Source organism: Theobroma cacao, chromosome 1 (assembly GCF_000208745.1).
Source record: "Theobroma cacao cultivar B97-61/B2 chromosome 1, Criollo_cocoa_genome_V2, whole genome shotgun sequence".
NCBI lineage: Eukaryota > Viridiplantae > Streptophyta > Magnoliopsida > Malvales > Malvaceae > Theobroma > Theobroma cacao.
Genome location: NC_030850.1, coordinates 36,110,418 through 36,132,628, shown reverse-complemented (window position 1 = coordinate 36,132,628; position 22,211 = coordinate 36,110,418). Strand labels below are relative to the sequence as shown.

At 33.4% G+C, this 22,211-nt stretch overlaps 4 protein-coding genes and 1 pseudogene across 6 annotated transcripts; all 5 read left to right on the top strand.

The window, feature by feature from the left end:
• On the top strand, nt 539–2,180 carry LOC108663680 (putative UPF0481 protein At3g02645). The gene is made up of 2 exons (XM_018128957.1): nt 539–611; nt 879–2,180. Exon 2 carries the CDS (start codon nt 891–893, stop codon nt 2,130–2,132), a length of 1,242 nt encoding a protein of 413 aa, XP_017984446.1. The 5' UTR covers nt 539–611; nt 879–890; the 3' UTR covers nt 2,133–2,180.
• Nucleotides 2,885–5,737, top strand: LOC18614440 (UPF0481 protein At3g47200). Of its 2 annotated transcripts, none has more exons than XM_018128953.1 (2): nt 2,885–3,130; nt 4,224–5,737. In XM_018128953.1, the coding sequence occupies exon 2, from the start codon at nt 4,236–4,238 to the stop codon at nt 5,538–5,540; it is 1,305 nt and encodes a 434-aa protein (XP_017984442.1). In that variant the 5' UTR covers nt 2,885–3,130; nt 4,224–4,235; the 3' UTR covers nt 5,541–5,737. The 2 variants fall into 2 exon arrangements, with proteins under 2 accessions (XP_017984442.1, XP_007052266.2); XM_007052204.2 differs by lacking the exon at nt 2,885–3,130 and adding an exon at nt 3,736–3,981.
• On the top strand, nt 10,808–12,875 carry LOC18614439 (UPF0481 protein At3g47200). Its single transcript, XM_018128932.1, has 2 exons — nt 10,808–10,956; nt 11,182–12,875. Exon 2 carries the CDS (start codon nt 11,194–11,196, stop codon nt 12,664–12,666), a length of 1,473 nt encoding a protein of 490 aa, XP_017984421.1. The 5' UTR covers nt 10,808–10,956; nt 11,182–11,193; the 3' UTR covers nt 12,667–12,875.
• Nucleotides 12,825–14,749, top strand: LOC108661442 (annotated as a pseudogene).
• LOC18614438 (methylsterol monooxygenase 1-1) lies at nt 16,166–19,775 on the top strand. 2 transcript variants are annotated; one of them, XM_018116236.1, is made up of 6 exons: nt 16,166–16,333; nt 17,106–17,459; nt 17,592–17,917; nt 18,720–18,867; nt 18,969–19,001; nt 19,488–19,775. In XM_018116236.1, exons 2-6 carry the CDS (start codon nt 17,130–17,132, stop codon nt 19,500–19,502), a joined length of 852 nt encoding a protein of 283 aa, XP_017971725.1. In that variant the 5' UTR covers nt 16,166–16,333; nt 17,106–17,129; the 3' UTR covers nt 19,503–19,775. The 2 variants fall into 2 exon arrangements, with proteins under 2 accessions (XP_017971725.1, XP_017971728.1); XM_018116239.1 differs by having other exon boundaries at nt 18,720–18,871.

Here is a 22,211-nt window from a genome sequence, read left to right as displayed (position 1 = left end):
ACATTTTTTATCGTATTTCCAGTAGCAGGGGAATCCTACACAAGTTTTGAAATTTGGATTCCTTGTGCCATCTGCAAATACACATATCATACTTTTAGAGTACACAGAAAATAAAAAAAATAATAATTCAAAACTAACCAATCACGTGCCTTTGTCACTTTAATCAATGAGTCTTTGCCCTTCAAACAAAAAGAAAAAGAAAAAACAATGAAGATGTGCAATCGAAAGTTGGGATTTAATAGAAACATGTGCAATCTAAACTAAAAAATAATAATTTAGGATTGACTGTTAATTAAAGGACATGTGCAATCGAAGGTTGGGACTTAATAGAAAGATGTGCAATCTAAACTAAATAAGAATAATAATTTAGGGTTGACTCTTAATTCGAAGACGTGTGCAACCGAAATATGGGACTTAAAGAAATATGGTGGGCATTTTCCTCTGTTAGATCTGAGACAACCTTGTTCATTTCTCTCGATTCGTACAAAACTGCAACGCCAAGAATTGGTGGATCTGGTTGTACTCAGTTATCCAACTAAGTTGGTTCATTTTGCACTTTGAACCTCGAGCTGTTGCTCTTGGTTTGATCCTCCTTCTCTTCAGCATCAGAGGTACGTACCTTTATTCTTAATTCTTAAGTCGGTATTGATTTTCTTTACTTTAATCTTTAGCTAATTGTTTCACTTTTGATGAAATTAAGTAGCTTCATCTACATCTGACCCTAAGTTTTTTTTGGAGTAAATCTAAAGTTTGGGCTTAATAAGTGTCTCAAATCTAAAGTTTGAACACTTTGTTGGACTTAATAAAGGTTAAATCTTGATTAATTCTGCTGCTATTGCTAACTAGTGAGAAATGTTGTCGTTTGTTTACATGAGAAGGAAGTTGCAAATATGGCAAACACCGACCAAGAAATTGCTCCATTTATTGAAAAAAGCCAGCAACCCCAAGATTTGGCAATTGATATCCCTGAAGAAGACTTAGAGCCTGCGCCTGAGTGTTGTATTTACAAAGTCCCTAGACGTTTTCGTGAAGCAAAAGAAAATGCCTACACTCCAACTTTGATTTCAATAGGACCTCTTCATCGTGGTAAGACAAATTTGGGTCGAATGGAGTCCCAAAAGCAGAGATATTACAAAAAATTTTGTCAAAGGACTTCCAAGAAGACATTGGAAGAATTTGTGAGCTTCATCCAAGAGCATTTAAATCGTATATGCAAGTGTTATCAAGTCCAATTTGTCTTTAGGACTGAGTCGGAGGCTTCCAAGTTTACGGAGATGATACTATATGATGCAGTTTTTATCATTGAGTACTTCTTGAGGAACTTTGAAAGAGAAGTCAACGACTTCTTATTCCATAGAGAATGGTTAAGTGTTGAACTTCAAACGGATTTAATGTTACTTGAAAATCAACTCCCGTTCTTTCTCCTTGAAGATCTATATAACCTAGCTTTCGCTACTTCTGATAAACCCTCTTTTCTCCATCTTGCTCGCCTGTACTTCAAAGTCGATGAAGACCAAACATTAGACCAAAAGGGGATTAAACACTTCACAGATTTGATTAGACGCCATCAAGTGAGAACTCACCCTTCAAACTTGGTTGAGAAAACCAACAACAGATACAGTGCAACGATGTTGCGTGCTGTTGGTGTTCGGTTTAAAGCTGTAGACGACTGCTTGCTTAATGTCAAATTTGAGGAGGGAGTGCTAAAAATCCCATCTTTTCGTGTGGAGTATGAAACTGAGACTGTTTTTAGAAACCTAATAGCCTTCGAGCAATGTCACTATCCAAGTGAGGCCTATTTTTGTGGTTATATTCAACTACTGGATTCTCTTGTTGATGTCGCTGAAGATGTAAATTTACTGATTAAAATGGGGATTATTTCTCATAGAATGGGGAGCGGTGCAGCTGTGGCAAATATGATTAATAATCTTATGGTGGGAGTTACAAGTTTGTGCTATTATACAATCGGAGAGGATCTAAAACAGTATTATCGAGATCCTCTTAACCAGATTGGAGCAAAAATATCCCATGCTGTTGAAAATCCTTTGAAAGTGGCATCGATTTATTTTGGGATTTTCACTATCATACAAACTATAGTGGCAATCTTGGATCGAGTAAAGCCCGTAAAATAAATTCGTTCCTTAATTGTAGGTTTTCATTTCATCTTTTTATGTGTGTTAATTCGTATTTGTTTCGCACTTTTATTTATTTATCTTTCCACTTTAAGTAGAAGGAGAATTTGGTTTCAAATTTTGTTGCTTTTATCATGTATTGGTATTGCTACTATCAATGAATAATTGTGTTTATTAGATTTTTTTTTTCATATTTTTCTTGAATGGACTTTGTTCCTTTACCTTCCGACTATCACTCTTATTTTTTTTATTCAAAAGCCACAACTTTTCTTATTAATTATTCATTTCATTGAACGTCTAATTTAAGACAATTAAAAAAGTTTTACAAAAAATACTAAAATAAATAAAAAAATCAAGATATTTTTTCCCATCTTTGATCTTTTAAAATAAATAAAAAAATTTTCACAATTAAAAGTAAGAATAAAAATATAAATTATCAACCGCTAGAGGTGATCGGATCCGATAGACTCCTTGAAAACATAGACTTATCCATCTATTTAAGTTATATTGATTACTAAATATTAAAAAAATTAATTTTTATATTAATATTGTAAAATATATTTTTAAATTTAAGTTAAATAATAAAATAATATTTTTGAATCGAACTGAATTGGATCCAAATTTAAAAAATCATATCCAAACCCGACTGAAATCACGTGAGGCCTGCGAACTGGGCTGGTAACTTGGCCCGTGGACAGCTCTACGTACCACCCTCATTTAGTTGGGTTGGGAAGAAGATAAGAAGCGGGGTTAAATTGCCAAGTCAGTGAAAGTGTGAAGCAGGAAGAGACAAATCATGATGGTGGGGAATTGATTCTGCTGGTAAAGGTGAGTTACTCTGAACAATCAAGTAGCTTGTTCATTACTCTCTGCTGTATAAAACTGAAACGCCAAGACTTGCTAGATCCAGTTGTACTTGCAACTAAGTGGGTTCATTTTGCACTTTGAACCTTGAGCTATTTCTTCTGGTTTGATCCTCGTCCTCTGCATCATCAGAGGTACGTACTTCTATTCTTAATTTAGAGGGTATTGATTTTATTTATTTATTTATTNAATGGACTTTGTTCCTTTACCTTCCGAATATCACTCTTATTTTTTTTATTCAAAAGCCACAACTTTTCTTATTAATTATTCATTTCATTGAACGTCTAATTTAAGACAATTAAAAAAGTTTTACAAAAAATACTAAAATAAATAAAAAAATCAAGATATTTTTTCCCATCTTTGATCTTTTAAAATAAATAAAAAAATTTTCACAATTAAAAGTAAGAATAAAAATATAAATTATCAACCGCTAGAGGTGATCGGATCCGATAGACTCCTTGAAAACATAGACTTATCCATCTATTTAAGTTATATTGATTACTAAATATTAAAAAAATTAATTTTTATATTAATATTGTAAAATATATTTTTAAATTTAAGTTAAATAATAAAATAATATTTTTGAATCGAACTGAATTGGATCCAAATTTAAAAAATCATATCCAAACCCGACTGAAATCACGTGAGGCCTGCGAACTGGGCTGGTAACTTGGCCCGTGGACAGCTCTACGTACCACCCTCATTTAGTTGGGTTGGGAAGAAGATAAGAAGCGGGGTTAAATTGCCAAGTCAGTGAAAGTGTGAAGCAGGAAGAGACAAATCATGATGGTGGGGAATTGATTCTGCTGGTAAAGGTGAGTTACTCTGAACAATCAAGTAGCTTGTTCATTACTCTCTGCTGTATAAAACTGAAACGCCAAGACTTGCTAGATCCAGTTGTACTTGCAACTAAGTGGGTTCATTTTGCACTTTGAACCTTGAGCTATTTCTTCTGGTTTGATCCTTGTCCTCTGCATCATCAGAGGTACGTACTTCTATTCTTAATTTAGAGGGTATTGATTATTTATTTATTTATTTATTATCTTTAGCAAATTGCTTCACTTTTGATGAAATAAAGTATTTCATCTAGATTTGATCTTAAGTTTTTGTGGTAAATCTAAAGTTGAACCCTTATAAGCGCCCGAAAACGAAAGTTGGGGCTTGACCTGATTAATTCTGTTGCTATTGCTCACTAGTGAGAATTGTGGTTTGTTTTTACATGAGAAGGAAGTTGCAAAGATGGCAAACACCGACCAAGAAAGTGATCCACTAATTGAAAACAACCACCAACCCCAAGATTCGGTAATTGAAATCCCTGTAGAAGTCTTAGAGCTTGCGCCTGAGTGTTGTATTTACAAGGTCCCTAGTCGTTTTCGTGAAGCAAACCAAAAAGCCTACATTCCTCAGTTGATTTCAATAGGGCCTCTTCATCATGGTAACGAAAATTTGGCTACAATGGAACGGCAAAAGCTGAGATATTACAAGAAATTTTCAGAAAGGACTTGTGAGAAGACATTGAAACAATTTGAGAGCTACATCGAAGATCATGCAGAAGGTATATGTAGGTGTTATGAAATCCAGTGTATTCTTTTGTTAGAGGCTCCCAAGTTTAAGAAGATAATATTACATGATGCAGTTTTTATAATTGAGCTCTTCTTGAGGGAAAGTGAAAATTATTCCGACGATGACTTCTTAAGCCGCAAAGCATTGTTAAGTGTCGAACTTCCAACAGATTTGATGTTACTTGAAAATCAACTCCCGTTGTTTGTCCTTAAAGAACTATATAACCTAGCATTTCCTAACTCTGGTATCTCTTTTCTCGAACTTGCTTGTTGGTACTTCGATATCCATACTGATCGATCATTGAAAGAAAAAGAGATTAAACATTTTACGGATTTAATTAGATACCAAGTAGTGAGTAATCGTCCGCGAAACATTGATCGGTCGAGAATCCACAATATCTACAATGCATCGATGTTGCATGAGGCTGGTGTGAAGTTTACTGGTGTTAAAAGTGGTATATTTAAGATTGGTAGGAGTACAATTAATAATACTATAAACAGCTTGCTTGACGTAGACTTTGAGAAGGGAGAGCTAAAACTCCCAGCTATTGATGTAGCGTATGAAAGTGAGACTCGTTTCAGAAATCTGATGGCTTTCGAACAATGTCACTATCCATATAAGGCTCACTTTTGTAGTTATATTCAATTACTAGACTCTCTTGTTGACACTAGTGAAGATGTAGATTTACTGGTAAAGGAAAGAATTATTGTCAATAGATTGGGTAGCAGTGCAGCTGTGGCGGATATGATTAACAATCTTGCAGTGGGAATTGTACATTCAACTACGCTCTATGGCAAAATCGGACGTGATCTAAACCAGTACAATGATAATTCTTGGAATCATAGATGGGCAGCCTTGAAGCATGTCTACTTCAACAATCTTTGGAGAGGAACTGCGACTGTTGCTGCTTTTATTGTGGTGGTACTCACTCTTACGCAAACTATATTGGCAATCTTGGAACGAGTAAAGCCCACAAAATAAAATCAGTCTTTTTGTTTGTACTAATATGTGTTTATTTCGCACTTCTAAGTTTATTTGCTTGACCGTGTGAGTAGAAGGGTGGTTTGGATTCGAACTTTGTTGCTTTTGTCAGGGAACAATTGTATTCCTATTAGATGTTGTCATATTTTTATGGGATTGGATTGTTTCTATTCAAAATCCACATCTTTCCTTATTAATTGCTCTCTCTTTTTGTTCAAAGTAATCGTATTAAAATAAAATTTTAGAATCCATCAAACGTCTAATTTATAATAACTAAGAAAGTTTTACACGAAATTTTAAACTAAAAAGAATCAAGATCTTAAATGGTTTTTTCCAAACTTATATCACTAAAAAAACAAGTCTCATAATTAAAAGAGAGAATAAAAAATAGACAACCGATCACTAAAGGTAATTTGGTCTGGTTGTTTCCTTGAAAACTTAAGTCCAACTCACCCATTTTATATATATTTTATTATTAAATATAAAAAATATTTTACATTTGAATTTTAAAATATATTTTATAATTAAAATGAAATAAAATATAATATTTATTAATAAAAATAACAGTGTTCTTGGGTCAGGACTTGTAGAACCTTAGCCTAGAATATCATATCCAGGCCTGCCTATTGGATCAGGCCTGCAGGCTAAGGCTGATAACTTGGCCCATGGAGAGCTCCACCAGCCACCCTCTTGTGGTTGGGTTGGGCTGATATCAACTTAAGCTGTAAGTGTTAGCCCATTAAAAAGAAAGGTCCAAATAATAATACGCATGGCGCTGGTCAACCCAATCAAGGAAGCAGTGCGAAGTGCAACAGCTTAGCAAGGGGGCAAACTGCGAAGTCAGTGGAAGTCTGAAGGAGGAAGAGACAATTCATGGTGGTGGAGAATTGATTCTTCCGGGGAAGGTGAGTTACTCTGAACAATCAAGTAGGCAAACTTCCATTTCTGGTCTGTTTTGTCCTTGAACGTTTGGTGAAAGGTTTCCTAGCTTCATGTGGTCAACGAATATAGAAATTAACATGTTTTGAATTGGTTAAGAGAAAATCACTAATCAAATTTTCAACACGGGAGATCTAGGACTCAACAACTTTTTTTTCCTTTTGTTGAGTTGGAGCCTGGTATGTGGAGTGGTTATCTCAGAAAAAAGGCTACAAAATTGCAATATTGACGAATGTCCCATGGCCTCTTCGCTGCACGTTCCATACAATTATCTGCAGGATTCATGGCCTCTTCCATGTTCTACTGGTGACAACAACATATACCATGCAATGTAGATTTAACAAATATATGCTGTACATGTGAGTATTTTCAGGAGTACGAAAGCAGAATGAGACCACATGATTTGAGCTCTTTTTCCAGAGTTGCACAGAATGGGTACTTGTTGGATGAGGGGGCAGGGCTGTTTTCTATTTGATGCTGTAAAGGAAGGGGCTGTGATGTTTTTCTGACTTCTGAGATATGTTTTGTACATGGTGACTTCATTTCTGACTATGTAGGGTAGTAATTCTCTTTTGGTGGGTTACAACTTTTGATAACCCCCAATTATTATCAAAAAAGAAATGGCTGGAGAAGTGTGCCTAGTGATGTCAAATCTCCATATAAAGTAAGAGCAATAACATTTTGTCACATTCAAAAAAAGACAAGGAAAACGCAATAATTTTGTTCGAAGATTGACTGGTAGACGACTCGTGCAATCAAAGGATGGGTCTTAAAAATAAGGTGGGCATTTTCCTCTGTTAAATTTTAAAGAAGGTTGTTCGTTACTCTCTGCCGTACAAAATTGAAACGCCAGGACTTACCGGACCCAGTTGTACTCAATACTTTGCAACTAAGTTGGCTCATTTTGCACTTTGAACCTTGAGCTGTTTGCTGTTTCTTCTGGTTTGATCCTCCTTTGCAGCATTAGAGCTACGTACTTCTATTCTTAATTTAAGAGGCTATTGATTTTATTTATTTATTTATATTATCTTTAACAAATTGCATCACTTTTGATGCAATTAAGATCTTTCATCTGGATCTGATCCCAAGTTTTTGTGGTAAATCTAAAGTTGAACCTTAGTAAGTGTCCCAAAACCAAAGTTGGGGTACGATTAATTTTGTTGGTATTGCACACTAGTGAGACTTGTCGTTTGTTTTACATGAAAAGGATGTTGCAAATATGGCGAACACCAATCAAAAAAGTGCTCCACTAATTGAAAACAACTACCAACCCCAAGATTTGGAAATTGAAATCCCTGTAGAAGTCTTAGAGCTTGTGCCCGAGTGTTGTATTTAAAGGTCCTAGTCGTTTTCATGAAGCAAACCAACAAAGCCTACACTCCTCAATTGATTTCAATAGGACCTATTCATCATGGGAATGAAAATTTGGCTCAAATGGAACGGCAAAAGCTGAGGTATTACAAGAAATTTTTGGAAAGGACTTCCGAGGAGACATTGAAAGAATTTGCCAGCTACATCGGAAATCATTACATGATGCAGTTTTTATCATTGAGCTCTTCTCGAGGGAAAGTAAAAAAAAATTCCGACGACGACTTCTTCTTAAGCCACAAAGCATTGTTAAGAGTTGAACTTTTAATAGATTTGCTGTTACATTCTTTGTCCTTAAAGAACTATATAACCTAGCATTTCCTAAGTCTGATACCTCTTTTCTCGAACTTGCTTGCTGGTACTTTAATGTCCATATAGATTGATCATTGAAGGAAAAGGAGATTAAATGCTTTACGGATTTAATTAAATATTAAGTAGAGAGTAATCGGCTGTGAAACGTTGATTCGTCGAAAATTTACAGCATCTAAAATGCAACGATGTTGTTGCGTGAGGTTGGTGTTAAGTTTATTGGTGTTAAAAATGGTATATTTAAGATTGATGAGAGTATAATTAATAATACTATAAATAGTTTGCTTAATATAGAATTTGAGAAAGGGGTGCTAAAACTCTCAATTATTAATGTGGCGTACGAAATTGAAACTCATTTTATAACCTTGATAGCTTTCGAATAATGTCACTATTCACATAAGGTTCATTTTTGTAATTATATTCAATTATTAGATTCTCTAGTTGATACTGATAAAGATATAGATTCATTGGTAAAAGAAGAGATTATTGTCAATAGATTGGGTTGCAGTGCAGCTGTGGCAAATATGATTAACAATCTGGCGGTGGGAGTCTTACACTCAAGTTTTCTCTATGGCAAAATTGGAATGCGTCTAAACTACTATTATGATAATTCTTGAAATTGTAGAATGGTAACTTCGAAGCATGTTTATTTGAATAATTTTTGAAGAGGAACTGCAACTGTTGTTGCTTTGATCGTGGTGGTACTCACTCTCACACAAACCATACTGACAATCTTAGCTCAAGCAAAGCTCATAAAATAAAATACTCTTACTTGATTGCAGTTTTCTATTCAATTAAAGTGAAAATCAACCTTTTCATATGTGTTAATTTGTGTTTATTTCACACTTTTAAGTTTATTTACCTTACCACTTTGAGTAGAAGGAGAGTTTGTTTTCAACCTTCGTAGCTTTTATCATGTACTGCTACTATCAATGAACGATCGTGTGCCTATTAGATTTTATCATATTTTTATGAGATTGGCTTGTTTCTTGTATGTGGCTATTATCACTCTTCTTTTATTTTTTTTCTTTTTCCATTAAAAAAATCATAACTTTCCTTACTATTTATTCCTTTTTTCTTTAGTTAAAGTATTAAAATTAACAATTAAGAAACTTTTACACAAAATGTTAAAATAAACAAAAAAAAAAAAAAACCAACCTCATACTCTGTGTGGTGTATAAACATTTGTCTGCTACATTTTTTTCTTCAAGCTTTCTACTCTTTGAAGCTAAGGTCGTATCACTGTGATATTGGTTTCTTCTGCAGTGATATTCTGATGATTCAAGTTTACATCAATGTATATTTTGGTTATAGCTTGCATATTGAAATGTAGGACATGTAATATAGTTTAATTAGTTTCCTCTGCTGCAAAGTCCTCTTTGGCACTCAAAGACAGAGATGAACCAAGGGTGGAGAGGGTAGTGTGTTTATGGGGCTGTGACTTCTCAAAAATTTTAAAATGTTGTGTATATTATATATATATATATATATATATATATATATATTATCTTAATGTCCTTTCAAAAATTTTTAATCTTTATTTTTTTATTTTTAACTTTCAATAAAAGTTGATTAACTCTGCCCTGAATTATAGTATAAAAGCTTAAATTCGCAACTTCTTCCTCTGATTTTCTTTTATACGCGCAACTTCTTTGCAACCTTATCTGCATAATATCAAACAATTAGCATTTGCATTACGCAAAGGGTTTACATATGGCAGGTGGTGTTTGGGCCACGGTTCAACAAAATGTCAGGATTTTGTGAAGGAGTTTTGATTCTGCTGGAGAAGGTGAGTTAATCTGAACAATCAAATAGATAATACTTCCATTTGTGGTCTGTTTTGTCCTTGAACATTTCGGTAAAAACTTTCCCAGCTCCATGTGGTCCACGAATATAGAAATTAACCTGTCTGGAATTGGTAAAGAAGCAATCACAAATCAAAGTTTCAACATGAGAGACCTAGGACTCAACCATCTTTTCTTTTGTTGAAGGGGAGCCTGCTCTGTGGAGTGTTTATCTCAGAAAAACACTACAAAAATTCACTATGAAAGATGTGGGGCTGCATATGCTTTTATCCTTGGCCTTTGGGGTAAGGTACATTGAATTTTAGGCACGTAGTTCCTGGAATAATTCAATTATGCAATGATCAACCAGCTGCTCCCCTGATAAAAAAAATGACTTAGGAATTTTTTTTGAAAAGTAAAAGATATATTATTTCATTAAATATGTTTACAAAAACTACCATTCAACGGTGGTAGCGCAGCCAAAGAGCCGAAACATGTGGGACATTGATTTCCCCACTATGGCTAGAAAAAATGGATTGGAATTGACTGAAAGAAATTGTTTCGCCACATGTTTTGTTGATACGAGGGTGGAAGAACTCCTCCTGTTAGGCTAGTATTAATTCGCATGGAGAGCCAAGTGTGGGTAGAATTTGGGTCGGACCCATGCTTTCACTCAGCCAGGTCTAGCGAGTCCCACATACGATTGTGATTCACGGGTGCATGGGACCGACCCAGGGTGCAGATAGGACCCGCATCCAAAGCCACGGACCTGACAACTAGCAAGCAATAATTTTTTGTACGAAAGATTGACTCGTAGACGACTTGTTCGATCCAAGGATGGAACTTAAGAAACAAGGTGAGCATTTTCCTATATAACATTTGAGAGAACTTTGCTCATTGCTCTCGTCAAGACTTACCGGAACCAGTTGTATTCAATACCGAAACCAAGTTGGTTCATCTCGCAATTTGAACCTTGAGCTGTTTCTACTACTTTGATTTTTTCTTCAGCATCAGAAGTATGTACTTCTATTCTTATGAGGGTTTTGATTTTATTTATATTTTATCTTTAGCTAATTGCTTCACTTTTAATGACATTAAGTTCTTTCATCTGAATCGAACCCTATGTTTTTTGGGATAAATCTAAAGTTGTGGCTTGATAAAGCTTTAATCTGAACTTGTGGCTTGATTAATTCTATTGCTATTGCTTATTGATGTTAATTGTCGTTTGTTTACATGAGAAGGAAGTTGCATATATGGCAGCAAACACCGACCAAGAAATTGCTCCACTAAATGAAAACAACGACCAACCCAAAGATTCAGCAATTGATATCCCTGAAGAAGACTCAGAGCCTGGGCGTGAGTGTTGTATTTACAAGGTCCCTAGACGTTTTCGTGCAGGAAACGAAGAAGCCTACACTCCTCACTTGATTTCAATTGGGCCTACTCATCATGGTGACCCAAATTTGGCTCCAATGGAGTTTCAAAAGAAGAGATATTACGATAAATTTCTGCGAAAGACTTCGGAGAAAACATTGAAAGATTTTATGAGCTCTATTGAACTGAATGTAATACGTATAGGCAGGTGTTATGACGTCCAGTCTATCTATATGTTGGAGGCTTCCCAGCTTATTGAGATAATATTCCATGATGCAGTTTTTATCATTACGCTTTTCTTGAGTGATTGGGCGAAAAAACAAGAATTCACCGACGAGGACTACTACCATGATGAGGAGGAGGATGACTACTACGACTTAAACCAAAGTGCATTGTTAAGAGTTAAACTTCTAACGGATCTGATGTTACTTGAAAATCAACTTCCGTTCTTCGTCCTTGAAGATCTATATAAGTTAGTTTTTCTTTCCTCCAATGAATACTCTTCTCTTGATCTTGCTAAGCTAGCCTCCAATGAATACTCTTTTCTTGATCTTGCTTGCTCGTATTTCGGTATAAAAAAAGATCCATCATTCAAGAAAAAGAAGATTAAACATTTTACGGATTTAATTAGATATCAAGTGTTGATGAATTGTCCAAAGTTGGACAATGATATACATATGGGAAACCACAACATGCATAGTGCAACGAAATTACATGACGCTGGTGTTCAGTTTAAAAGTACTACAGTTAAAGATTACTTTCGTGTTATGTTTAATGGTGTTTCATATATTTGTAATAAGATTGGTGATTTTGAGTTTGAAGGTTTTGGCAATATGGTTGTGGATGATGTGCTTGGATCTACTAAGTACGGCTTGCTTGAGGTAGAATTTAAGAAGGGAGTGCTAAAATTGTTAACTATTGATGTGGAGTACGAGACTGAGATTCGTTTTAGAAACTTGATGGCCTTCGAACAATATTACTATCCAAAAAAGGCTTATTTTTGTAGTTATATTAAATTACTAGACTCTCTTGTTGACACTAATGAAGATGTAGATTTATTGGTAAAAGAAGGGATTATTGTCAATAGATTGGGTAGCAGTGAAGCTGTGGCAAAAATGATTAACAAGCTTGCGGTGGGAGTTGTACATTCAACTTTGCTCTATGGTGAAATCGGTATGGATCTAGACCAGCATTATAAAAATTCTTGGAACCGTAGAATGGCAACCTTAAAGCATGTCTATTTTAACGATCTTTGGAGAGGAACTGCGACTGTTGCTGCTTTTATCGTGGTGATACTCACTCTCATGCAAACCGTATTGGCAATCTTAGAAAAAGGAGCACTCACAAAATAAATACTCCTACTTTGAAAGCAGTCTTCAATTCAATGAAAGATAAAGCTAATCTTTTTATGTGTGTTAATTTATGTGTGTTTTGCTCTTTTAAGTTTATTTGCATTTCCACTTTGAGTGAAAGGGGAGTTTGTTGCTCTTATCATGTACTGCTACCATCAATGAATAATTGTGTGCTTATTTCGTTTTATCAGATCTTTATTCGACTGGCTTGTTCCTTGTATGTAATTACTAACTAGTAGTAAGATTTTTATATATGGTATCACTCATTCTTTTTCTTTTTGCTTTTTATATTCAAAGGTCCCAACTTTTTGTACTAAGTAGTCCGTTTTTTTTTCTTTTGTTCAAAGCAAAGTATTAAAACAAACACCTGAATTCATCAAATGTGTAACTTGTGATGATTAAAAAAGTTTTATACAAAATATTAAAATAAACAAAAATAACCAAGATCTCAATCTTTTTCAAATTTCTTTCTTTAAGAAAAAATTTTTTTTAACTGAAGAAAAAATAAAAAATGAATAGTTGGTCATTAAAAGTGATCGGGTTTAATTCACACTTTGAAACTTTACAAGGTCCCTAGATGTTTTCGTGCAGGAAACGAAGAAGCCTACACTCCTCACTTGATTTCAATAGGACCTATGCATCCTGGTAACAAAAATTTGGCTCAAATGGAGTTGCAAAAGAAGAGATATTATGATAAATTTTCGCTAACCGTTTCTTGGTAGAGATTGACAGAATTTCATGAATACGTCATATGGAATTTAAGACGTATAGGCAGGTGTTATGACATCCAATCTATCTATAAGTTGGACGCTTCCCAGCTTATTGAGATGATATTATGTGATGCAGTTTTTATCATTACCCTCTTCTTGAGGGATTTGACGAAAAAACAAGAATCCACCAAGGAGGGCTACAACGATGATGAGGAGGATGTCTACTTCGACTTCTTAAACCAAAGTGCATTGTTAAGAGTTAAACTTCTAACAGATTTGATGTTACTTGAAAATCAACTTCCATTCTTCGTCCTTGAAGATCTAAATAAGCTAGCTTTCCTTACCTCCAGTGAACCCTCTTTTCTCGATCTTGTTTGCTTGTACTTCGGTGTCAATAAAGATCCATCATTCGAGAAAAAGAAGATTAAACACTTCACAAATTTAATTAGATATCAAGTGCTGAGGGCTTGTCCGTTGAACACAAGTCCTACAGGAAGCCATTTTCGCGTAGGAAGCCACAACATGCACAGCGCAACGAGGTTGCATGAGGCTGGTGTTGAGTTTAAATGTGCTGTAGTTAATGATGATTTTGGTGTTGTGTTTAATGGTGTTTCATATAATTGTTATAAGATTGGTGGTCTTGAGTATGAAGGTGTTGAGCTTATAGATATGCTTATGGATGATATGCTCAAAACCACCACGTACGGCTTGCTTCAGGTACGATTTGAGAAAGGAGTGCTAAAATTGTTAACTATCGATGTGGAGTACGAGACTGAGATTCGTTTTAGAAACTTGATGACTTTCAAACAATATTATTATCCAAAAAGAACTTACTTTTGTAATTATATTAAACTACTAGACTCTCTTGTTGACACTAATGAAGATGTAGATTTACTAGTAAAGGAAGAGATTATTGTCAATAGATTGGGTAGCAGTGTAGCTGTGGCAAATATGATTAACAATCTTGCGGTGGGAGTTGTACATTCAACTTTGCTTTATGGTGATGTCGGTATGGAGCTAAACTGGCATTATAAAAATTCTTGGAATCGTAGATGGGCAACCTTGAAGCAAGTTTATTCAACGATCTTTGGAGAGGAACTGCGACTGTTGCTGCTTTCATCGTGGTGATACTCACTCTCATACAAACCGTATTGGCAATCTTAGAAAAAGCAATGCCCACAAAACAAATACTTCTACTTGAATGTAGTCTTCGATTCAATGAAAAATCAAATTAGTCCTTTTATGTCTGCTATTTTGTGTGTGTTTTGCTCTTTTAAGTTTATTTGCCTTTCCCCTTTGAGTGGAAGGGGAGTTTGCTGCTCTTATCATGTACTGCTACTATCAATGAATAATTGTGTGCTTATTTCATTTTATCATATTTTTATTCGACTGGCTTGTTCCTTGTATGTAATTACCAACTAGTAGTAAGGTTTTTTTAGATACTATCATTCATTCTTTTTCATTTTGCTTTTTATATTCAAAGGTCCTAACTTTTTGTACTAAGTATTTCTTTATTTTTTCTTTTGTTCAAAGCAAAGTATTAAACACTTGAATTCATTAAATGTGTAACTTGTGACTATTAAACAAGTTTTATACAAAATATTAAAATAAACAAAAATAATCAAGATCTCAATTTTTTTCAAACTTCTTTCTTTTAAAAATTTTTTTGACTAAAAAAATAAAAAATGAATAGTCGATCTTTAAAAGTGATTAGGTTTAATTGGTATTTTGAAAATTTAAGTCGAACTCATTCATTTAAGTTATATTTATTATTAAATATAAAAATAATTTTATATTAATATTTTTAAATATATTTTATAATTAAAATTAAATAAAAATATAATATATTAATAGAGACATGTGCAATCTAAACGTTTTAATTTTGTTTTTATAATTTCATTTGAACAGGTGGAAGATTTGACGGAAGTGGGTGCAAGTATAAGAACAGGACCTGGAATTCGTCCAAGGGTAGGGGATGAATGAGTTTTATTACCCTTGGTTTAAGCCCATTTTGCTTTCTGGGTTTTCATTTTTCTTTCCTTTTCAGTGTCTGATATGACCTTAACGCAATGAGTACTGTGGTTCAGCTCTGCATCTTTATCTGCGTAATTATCAAGCAGTTAACGCTACTCCCAGTCTCTGTCATTCATTTTCTTAAGAAAGATGAACCTTAGTCTCTGCCATTCATTTATCATACGTTAAGACCTTACTTTCCTACTTTTGTTAATATAGAAACTGTGACAAATTTGCACTACTTGAATCCATTTCTTCGATGTCTCTTAATTACTTTCAAAATATATTGTGAGATCCACAAATGAAAAAATAAAGAGAAACGTTGTCATTCTTTAATGAAAGTCTTTTTTGGTGTGAAAAGAGAGAATTATGTCAAAAATTCTAAATCAAAATTCAAGCATTTTTCATTAGTTTTTAATTTGTTAAAAATATTGGCTGTTAGTCACCCTTATATTTACCTAAACCAAAGAAATAGAATAATGTACTGCCTCATAATGTGAACTAGAAGGAGACGAAAAATAATATTTTCCTTGCAAAATTGACCCTTTTCAATGAATAACATTTTATTTTATGGTAAAGAGAACAATGAGCATATATTCCTCCTTGAAAGAGACCTGACTGGCATTCAATATTCTAGATTAATCTGAGCAATAAAGTCTCTAAGTTGCATGTAGCTACTAACTACCAAGCATTATGAAGATGTACAATTTAAACTAAATAATAATTTAGGGTAGTTAGGAGACTTGTGTAATCAAAGGACAAGATTTAAAGAAACATGGGGGGCGCTTTCCTCTGCTAGATTTGAGAGAACCTTGTTCAATACTTTCGGTCAGCACCAAGAATTTCCGGATTCTGTTGTACTCAATAATCCAACTAAGCTGGTTCATTTCGCACTTTGAGCCTCGAGCTGTTTCTCTTGATCCTCCTCCTCTTCAACATCAGTGGTACGTACTTATATTCTTATGACGGTATTGATTTTCTTTACTTTTATCTTTAACTAATTACTTCACTTTTGATGAAATTAAGTTGCTACATCTATGTCTGACCTTAAGTATTTATTAAAATAAATCTAAAGTTGGGGCTTAACAAGTGTCCCAAAATTAAAGTTTGAACACTCCGTCGGACTTAATAAGGCTTAAATCTTTGATTAATTCTACTGCTATTGCTAACTAGTGAAAAAAACCGACCAAAGCGTGCAATTTTGCAATCAAAATATCCTAATATTTACTGATGTGATCTTTTAATAGAATCGGGCCTATTGCAATCAAACGTGATAATTTTTAAATTAAAAGTCCAGACAATGAGGCATCAAAATTTCAAAACATACCATATATAGCATCATCCCAAAAACGAAAAAATTATTGTTTTAAGAAGATTGTAATTTCTTTGTTTCACTTAATGTTATTATAATTTGTTTTATTTGATATGTTATGATAAGTGTCAATTTTTATTGATATTAAATAAAATTTTTATTCGATCCAGAAAAAAAATAAAATCAAACAAGTGTTTTTCATCATACCAAAAAACTTCGTGATAGTTCTCGTGGTAAATTCTGAGATCGAGCACTCCCTTAAGAGCTTACCGTCTTTGAATTGTTAAGCATAGATTTTGTCTAAACTTCAAAGCACCCCAGCCGTTCCTTCAATCTCTCTTTCTTCCTCTCACTATATATAAAATTTCTTGCTACAATCTTACATATACTGTTGTATTGCCAAGGTTAAGAAAGTGAAAAAGAACAAAATGCTGCCATATCAAACCCTTGAAGAAGCAGCGTTGGCTCTAGGGAGAAACCTAACCCTGGCGGAGAGACTGTGGTACAACTATTCAGCTCAGAAATCGGACTTCCTCCTTTATAGTCACAATGCGCTTTTCATGATCGTGGTGTTCTCCTTGGTCCCTCTCCCCTGTGCGTTCATGGAGCTGAGTCAGTCAAAGAGAATGGCCGAGTTCAAGATTCAACCCAACATAAAAATATCATTCTCCGACATGTTTAATTGTTATAAACATGTTATGAAGATGTTTGCTTTTGTGTTGTGTCCTCTTCTATTCGTTTCCTTCCCTGCCATTAAGGTATGACGAACTGTAGATTGAAGCGACATGGGACAGTCAACGCTTGCTTTCGTACCAAGCCAGAATCTTTCTCGTTGTTGTTGTTCTTTTTTTTTTTTTTAAGTTCATTTGCGTTTCTGGGTGTTTATGCAGTGGGTTGGGATTCATACAAGCTTGCCATTGCCGTCGTTGTGGGAGGTTTTAAGTCAATTGTTGGTTTACTTCCTTTTCGAAGACTACGCCAGCTACTGGTTCCATCGGCTGCTGCTCCATAGCCAATGGGGCTACGATAAAATCCACTACATGCACCATGAATACCGAGCTTCGTTTGGATTTACAGCTCTTTATACCCACTGGGCCGAAATTTTGATATTCGGTATTCCAACATTTTTTGGTCCGGTCATGGTTCCATGCCACATGATCACACTCTACCTTTGGACCAGTTTGCGCCTTGTCGAGGCCATCGACGCACACAACGGGTAAATTTATATAATATATACGAAGTCGACATTACTTTTTTCATAAATTCATCATCACCCTTTCATATGTACGTGATTTTATCATTGATTGTACATTTTCATATAAGTAATTGAAAAAAATTTTAATTGGGTGGAGACTAACTAACCCACTTGATACTTAGCTTATACCCTCCTTTTGATAAATATTTCATTAATTTGACTTTTTTATCCAATATTTTGAACTATGACTTTAATTATTTTGAAATATTGTGTCATTAAATAAATTTGAACAATATATAATTCCTTTTGTCTTTTTTTTCTTTGTTCATTTTCTTTTTGGAATGTTTCGAAATGATGTATTTCCTTTTCTTAGGACACTTAGTATTTTTACTTTTTTTTTATATAATAAACATATTTTCATGATATAAAAATTAACAAGTGATATTTTGATTAATGACAACTAATTAACTATTAATCATAAGAGTCTATATAATTGAAAATAGAAATGCATAAATCTGATCAAACGTAATAACAAAAGAAAATTATTTAAAATTTTCTAAATAGGTCAAAGATTTTTTAAAAGCTTTATGCTAAACGCTTTTCAAATTGTAATATTAAGTACATCAAAATCAAAATTTGATCCTAATCTTGACAAAAGTCAAAAAGAGACAAATATTTAAAGAAGAACAGAGTACTTTTATAAAATAGATGAATTGAGTATTCTTATAAAATTATATTTCTGTATAAATTTTGTAATAGCTGAGTTCTCTTTAATTTCCTTCCTTTTTGTATTGTGCATATATATGAACCATACTGATACAAGGTTTGAGTTTCCTTGGAGTCCGACCAAATTCATACCATTTTACGTTGGTGCGAAGTACCATGATTATCATCACTATGTTGGAGGACAAAGTCAGAGCAATTTTGCTTCGGTTTTTACCTACTGTGATTTTATCTATGGAACTAATAAGGTCTGTCTGTATATATACAAATTATAATTAACATTTACATTTTGGTTCATTTGCCTATGATATATCTGACTTCTTTTCACTAATTCATGAATTGAATTCAGGGATACCGCCATCGCAAGCAAGCCCATGAAAAGGTATTCCATAACCACAATAGGCATATATAGTAAGGAAATTGTTAATGAAAGATTTGGGATTGCAGATTTATGTTGATAAATTAATCCTAAAAGGTTTGAGTAATATGCATATCTTGACTCACTTTGTTCGGTTTTACGTGTAATTTGATAAAATAATTATTTCATATATAGAAGATTTAATAGGATTTAAAGATTAAATTTAAATTAATTATAACAAATTGACATGTATTAGCTATAAAGCGGTAAAGGCATATATGCTAGTACAAAGAAAACAAGAATAATTTTAAGAATTTTCAATTATAATATTTTTAACAGATGGTAATTTGTAGATATTCATGATATCTAAAAGTAAAATAGCTAGCTATGAGGAAAATGTGTAAGAGAATATTGCAGAACAATTAAATTCAATATAATTACACTAAAGTTTGTCAATTTTCAAATTAATGATGCTATATATACTTCTAGCATCTAATTTACTCTGTGTAGTTGAAGGGCAAGTGAGGAAGTGGCAGTGAACATGGTGGAAATACTTAAGGACATCTCTTCATTGAAAGGCTTCAAGCGAGAGTAGCAGTCAGGGTTCATTGAATAGATACGGACTCTCTCACCTAAGTTATAGTTAGATCATAGACCTTTTTTTTTTTTCAAAAAAAAGTTTATTTTCCCTCCAACATTTCTATATCTCAATATGTATGTACCTTTTTTTTTAATACACTAGTTGTTATTTGCAAACATTATTAAAAAACGTTACCAAACAAGGACTTTGGTTTATGACGTCAACCTATCTAGCTTGGTAGGTAGAACGCAAGGCTCTTAATCTTTGTGGTCGTTGTTTGAGCCCCACCGCGGGCGTTTGAGTTTAAAATATGATTGATGACCCAACTAAGCAAATTTAATAACGTGGAAAATTCTTTTTCTTCACATTGGTTGTGATGGGCTCTTAATTTATAAGTTTATTTAAATTTTATTTTTAAAGTTTAAAACCGTACGAGATTAGATTTAAGTTCTGATTTATGACATTTGGTATAAAAGGAAATCTAGATCTTTATTGATATGGGATCCGCATGAAAAATATAAGAATCAAGGTGGACTCAGATTAGTATAAGAGTCCCTTTTGGGGTCGTAATTTATAGCTTAAGTTCCGGTCTATGACATTTGATATCAGAGGAGAGCTGAATCTTCATTAATATGGGGTTTCCATGTGAGATATAAGGGTCGAGGTAGATCCGGATTAATGTAAGAATCCCTTTTGGACTCGTAATTTATAGGTTTATTTAAATTCTATTTTCAAAATTTAAGACCGTACGAAGTTAAGCTTAAATTTTGACCTATGACAATTGATATCAGAGGAGACCTAGATCTTAATTGATGTGGGATCCCCATGAGAGATATAAGAGTTGAGTTAAACTTAGATTAGTGTAAGAGTCTCTCTTCTCTACGAGTAAAAAAACAGTGCAATGAGGGCGTTGCATAATTAGATAGGATAAAATGTCACAAATCCCACATCAATAAGAGATTGAGTGGGTTTTTGATATATAAACATGAGTTTTTCACCATCTATCAAGCATGTCTTTAGAGTTGGGAAATTGGTCCCGTGAATTCTAGGTTGCAAGAGGATGGATTTAAGCTTTGACATGTAACATTAGTAACCCAGCTAAACAAATTTAATAATGTGAAGAATCCTTTTTCTTTAGGGATATGATTATAAATCTTTTAAAGATTCTTTTAATATTATTATCAGTTTTTTTAATATATATATATAGAAGATATGCATAAACATGGTTAACCATTTCAAATGTGTTAAAAGTCTTTTTTTTTATATCATTATCAATTTTTTTAATATATAAAAGATACTTTTTAAAAAAACAACTAAGTAAGCATTGACTTGATTGTCTCATAAATGATGATTTACATCAAATTTAAGCAACAACTAATAAGCATCATCAAGCAAAAAGAAAAAACAAAGGTAAAATGGAGCATTGACCAGGTGTTCCCAAAGGAGGGGAGCACCTTTGGAAGCATGGATCTAGTGCTCCCCTATCTTGATTTTTTATTTTGCAAAAAAAAAAAATATAATAGTAATTTTTAAAATTAATAAAAAAAAAATATCTTTTCAATATTGTCATATCATCAAATTAACTTAAACACTAATAGTTGGCTAACAATTAGACTTATGTGTCTAGTAGAAGATATTTTTTTGACATGCAGTGTCTATTTTAAAAACTAATGGATTTGTTTGAAATTTCGATAAAAACTTAAAGGGTTTTAAGTATTTTACCTTAATAAACATAGAAATAGAACTTTTGCCCTTTCCTTATATTACTAAAGGTTTGACTATGATTTTTGTCAATTAAGTATTTCACAGAAATATGAGTTAGAGAATAGTTGAATTTAGAGTTTCTTTTCAATAGGATACAAGCGATTTTTTGTGTGTGGCAGGCACACTAGGCAATTGCAGGACCTTATTTCTTAAGGATAAATGAGTAATCGTGGGACCATTTAAGAATGTTGAGGTGACCTCAAGGGATAGAAAGTGTTCATATTTCATAACCTTTAAGCTAGCTTTGGCAACGATTATAGTAATATTCTTGACTTACTACCCATTCTTCTCTGATAGTGGCTATCCCAAAGTTGTTGGTGATGAAAACGCTCGAACATATTTGTCATGACTCGTGCCCAAGTTAAGTACTCTAAAAACACATTGCCATTGATTTTCAAAGACCTTACTTTCCTATTTTCTTAATATAGATACTGTGACAATTTTGCACTACTTTAATTCATTTCTTCAATGTCTCTTAATTACTTTCAAAAAATGTTGTGAGATCCACAAATGAAAAACAAAGAGAAACGTTGTCATTCTTCAATGAAAGTCTTTTTTAGTGTGAAAAGAGAGAATGTCAAGAATTCTAAATTAAAATTCAAACATTTTTCATTAGTTTTTAATTTGTTAAAAATATTGCCTGTTAGTCACCCTTATATTTACCTACACCAAAGAAATAGAATAATGTACTACCTCATAATGCGAACTGAGAAGGAGCCGAAAAATAATATTTTCCTTGCAAGATTGACCCTTATTAATGAATAATATTTTATGGTAAAGAGAACAATGAGCATATGGTATTCCTCCTTAGAAAGAGACCTCGCTAGCATTCAATATTCTAGATTAATGCGAGCAATAAAGTTTCTAAGTTGCATGTAACTACAAACTGC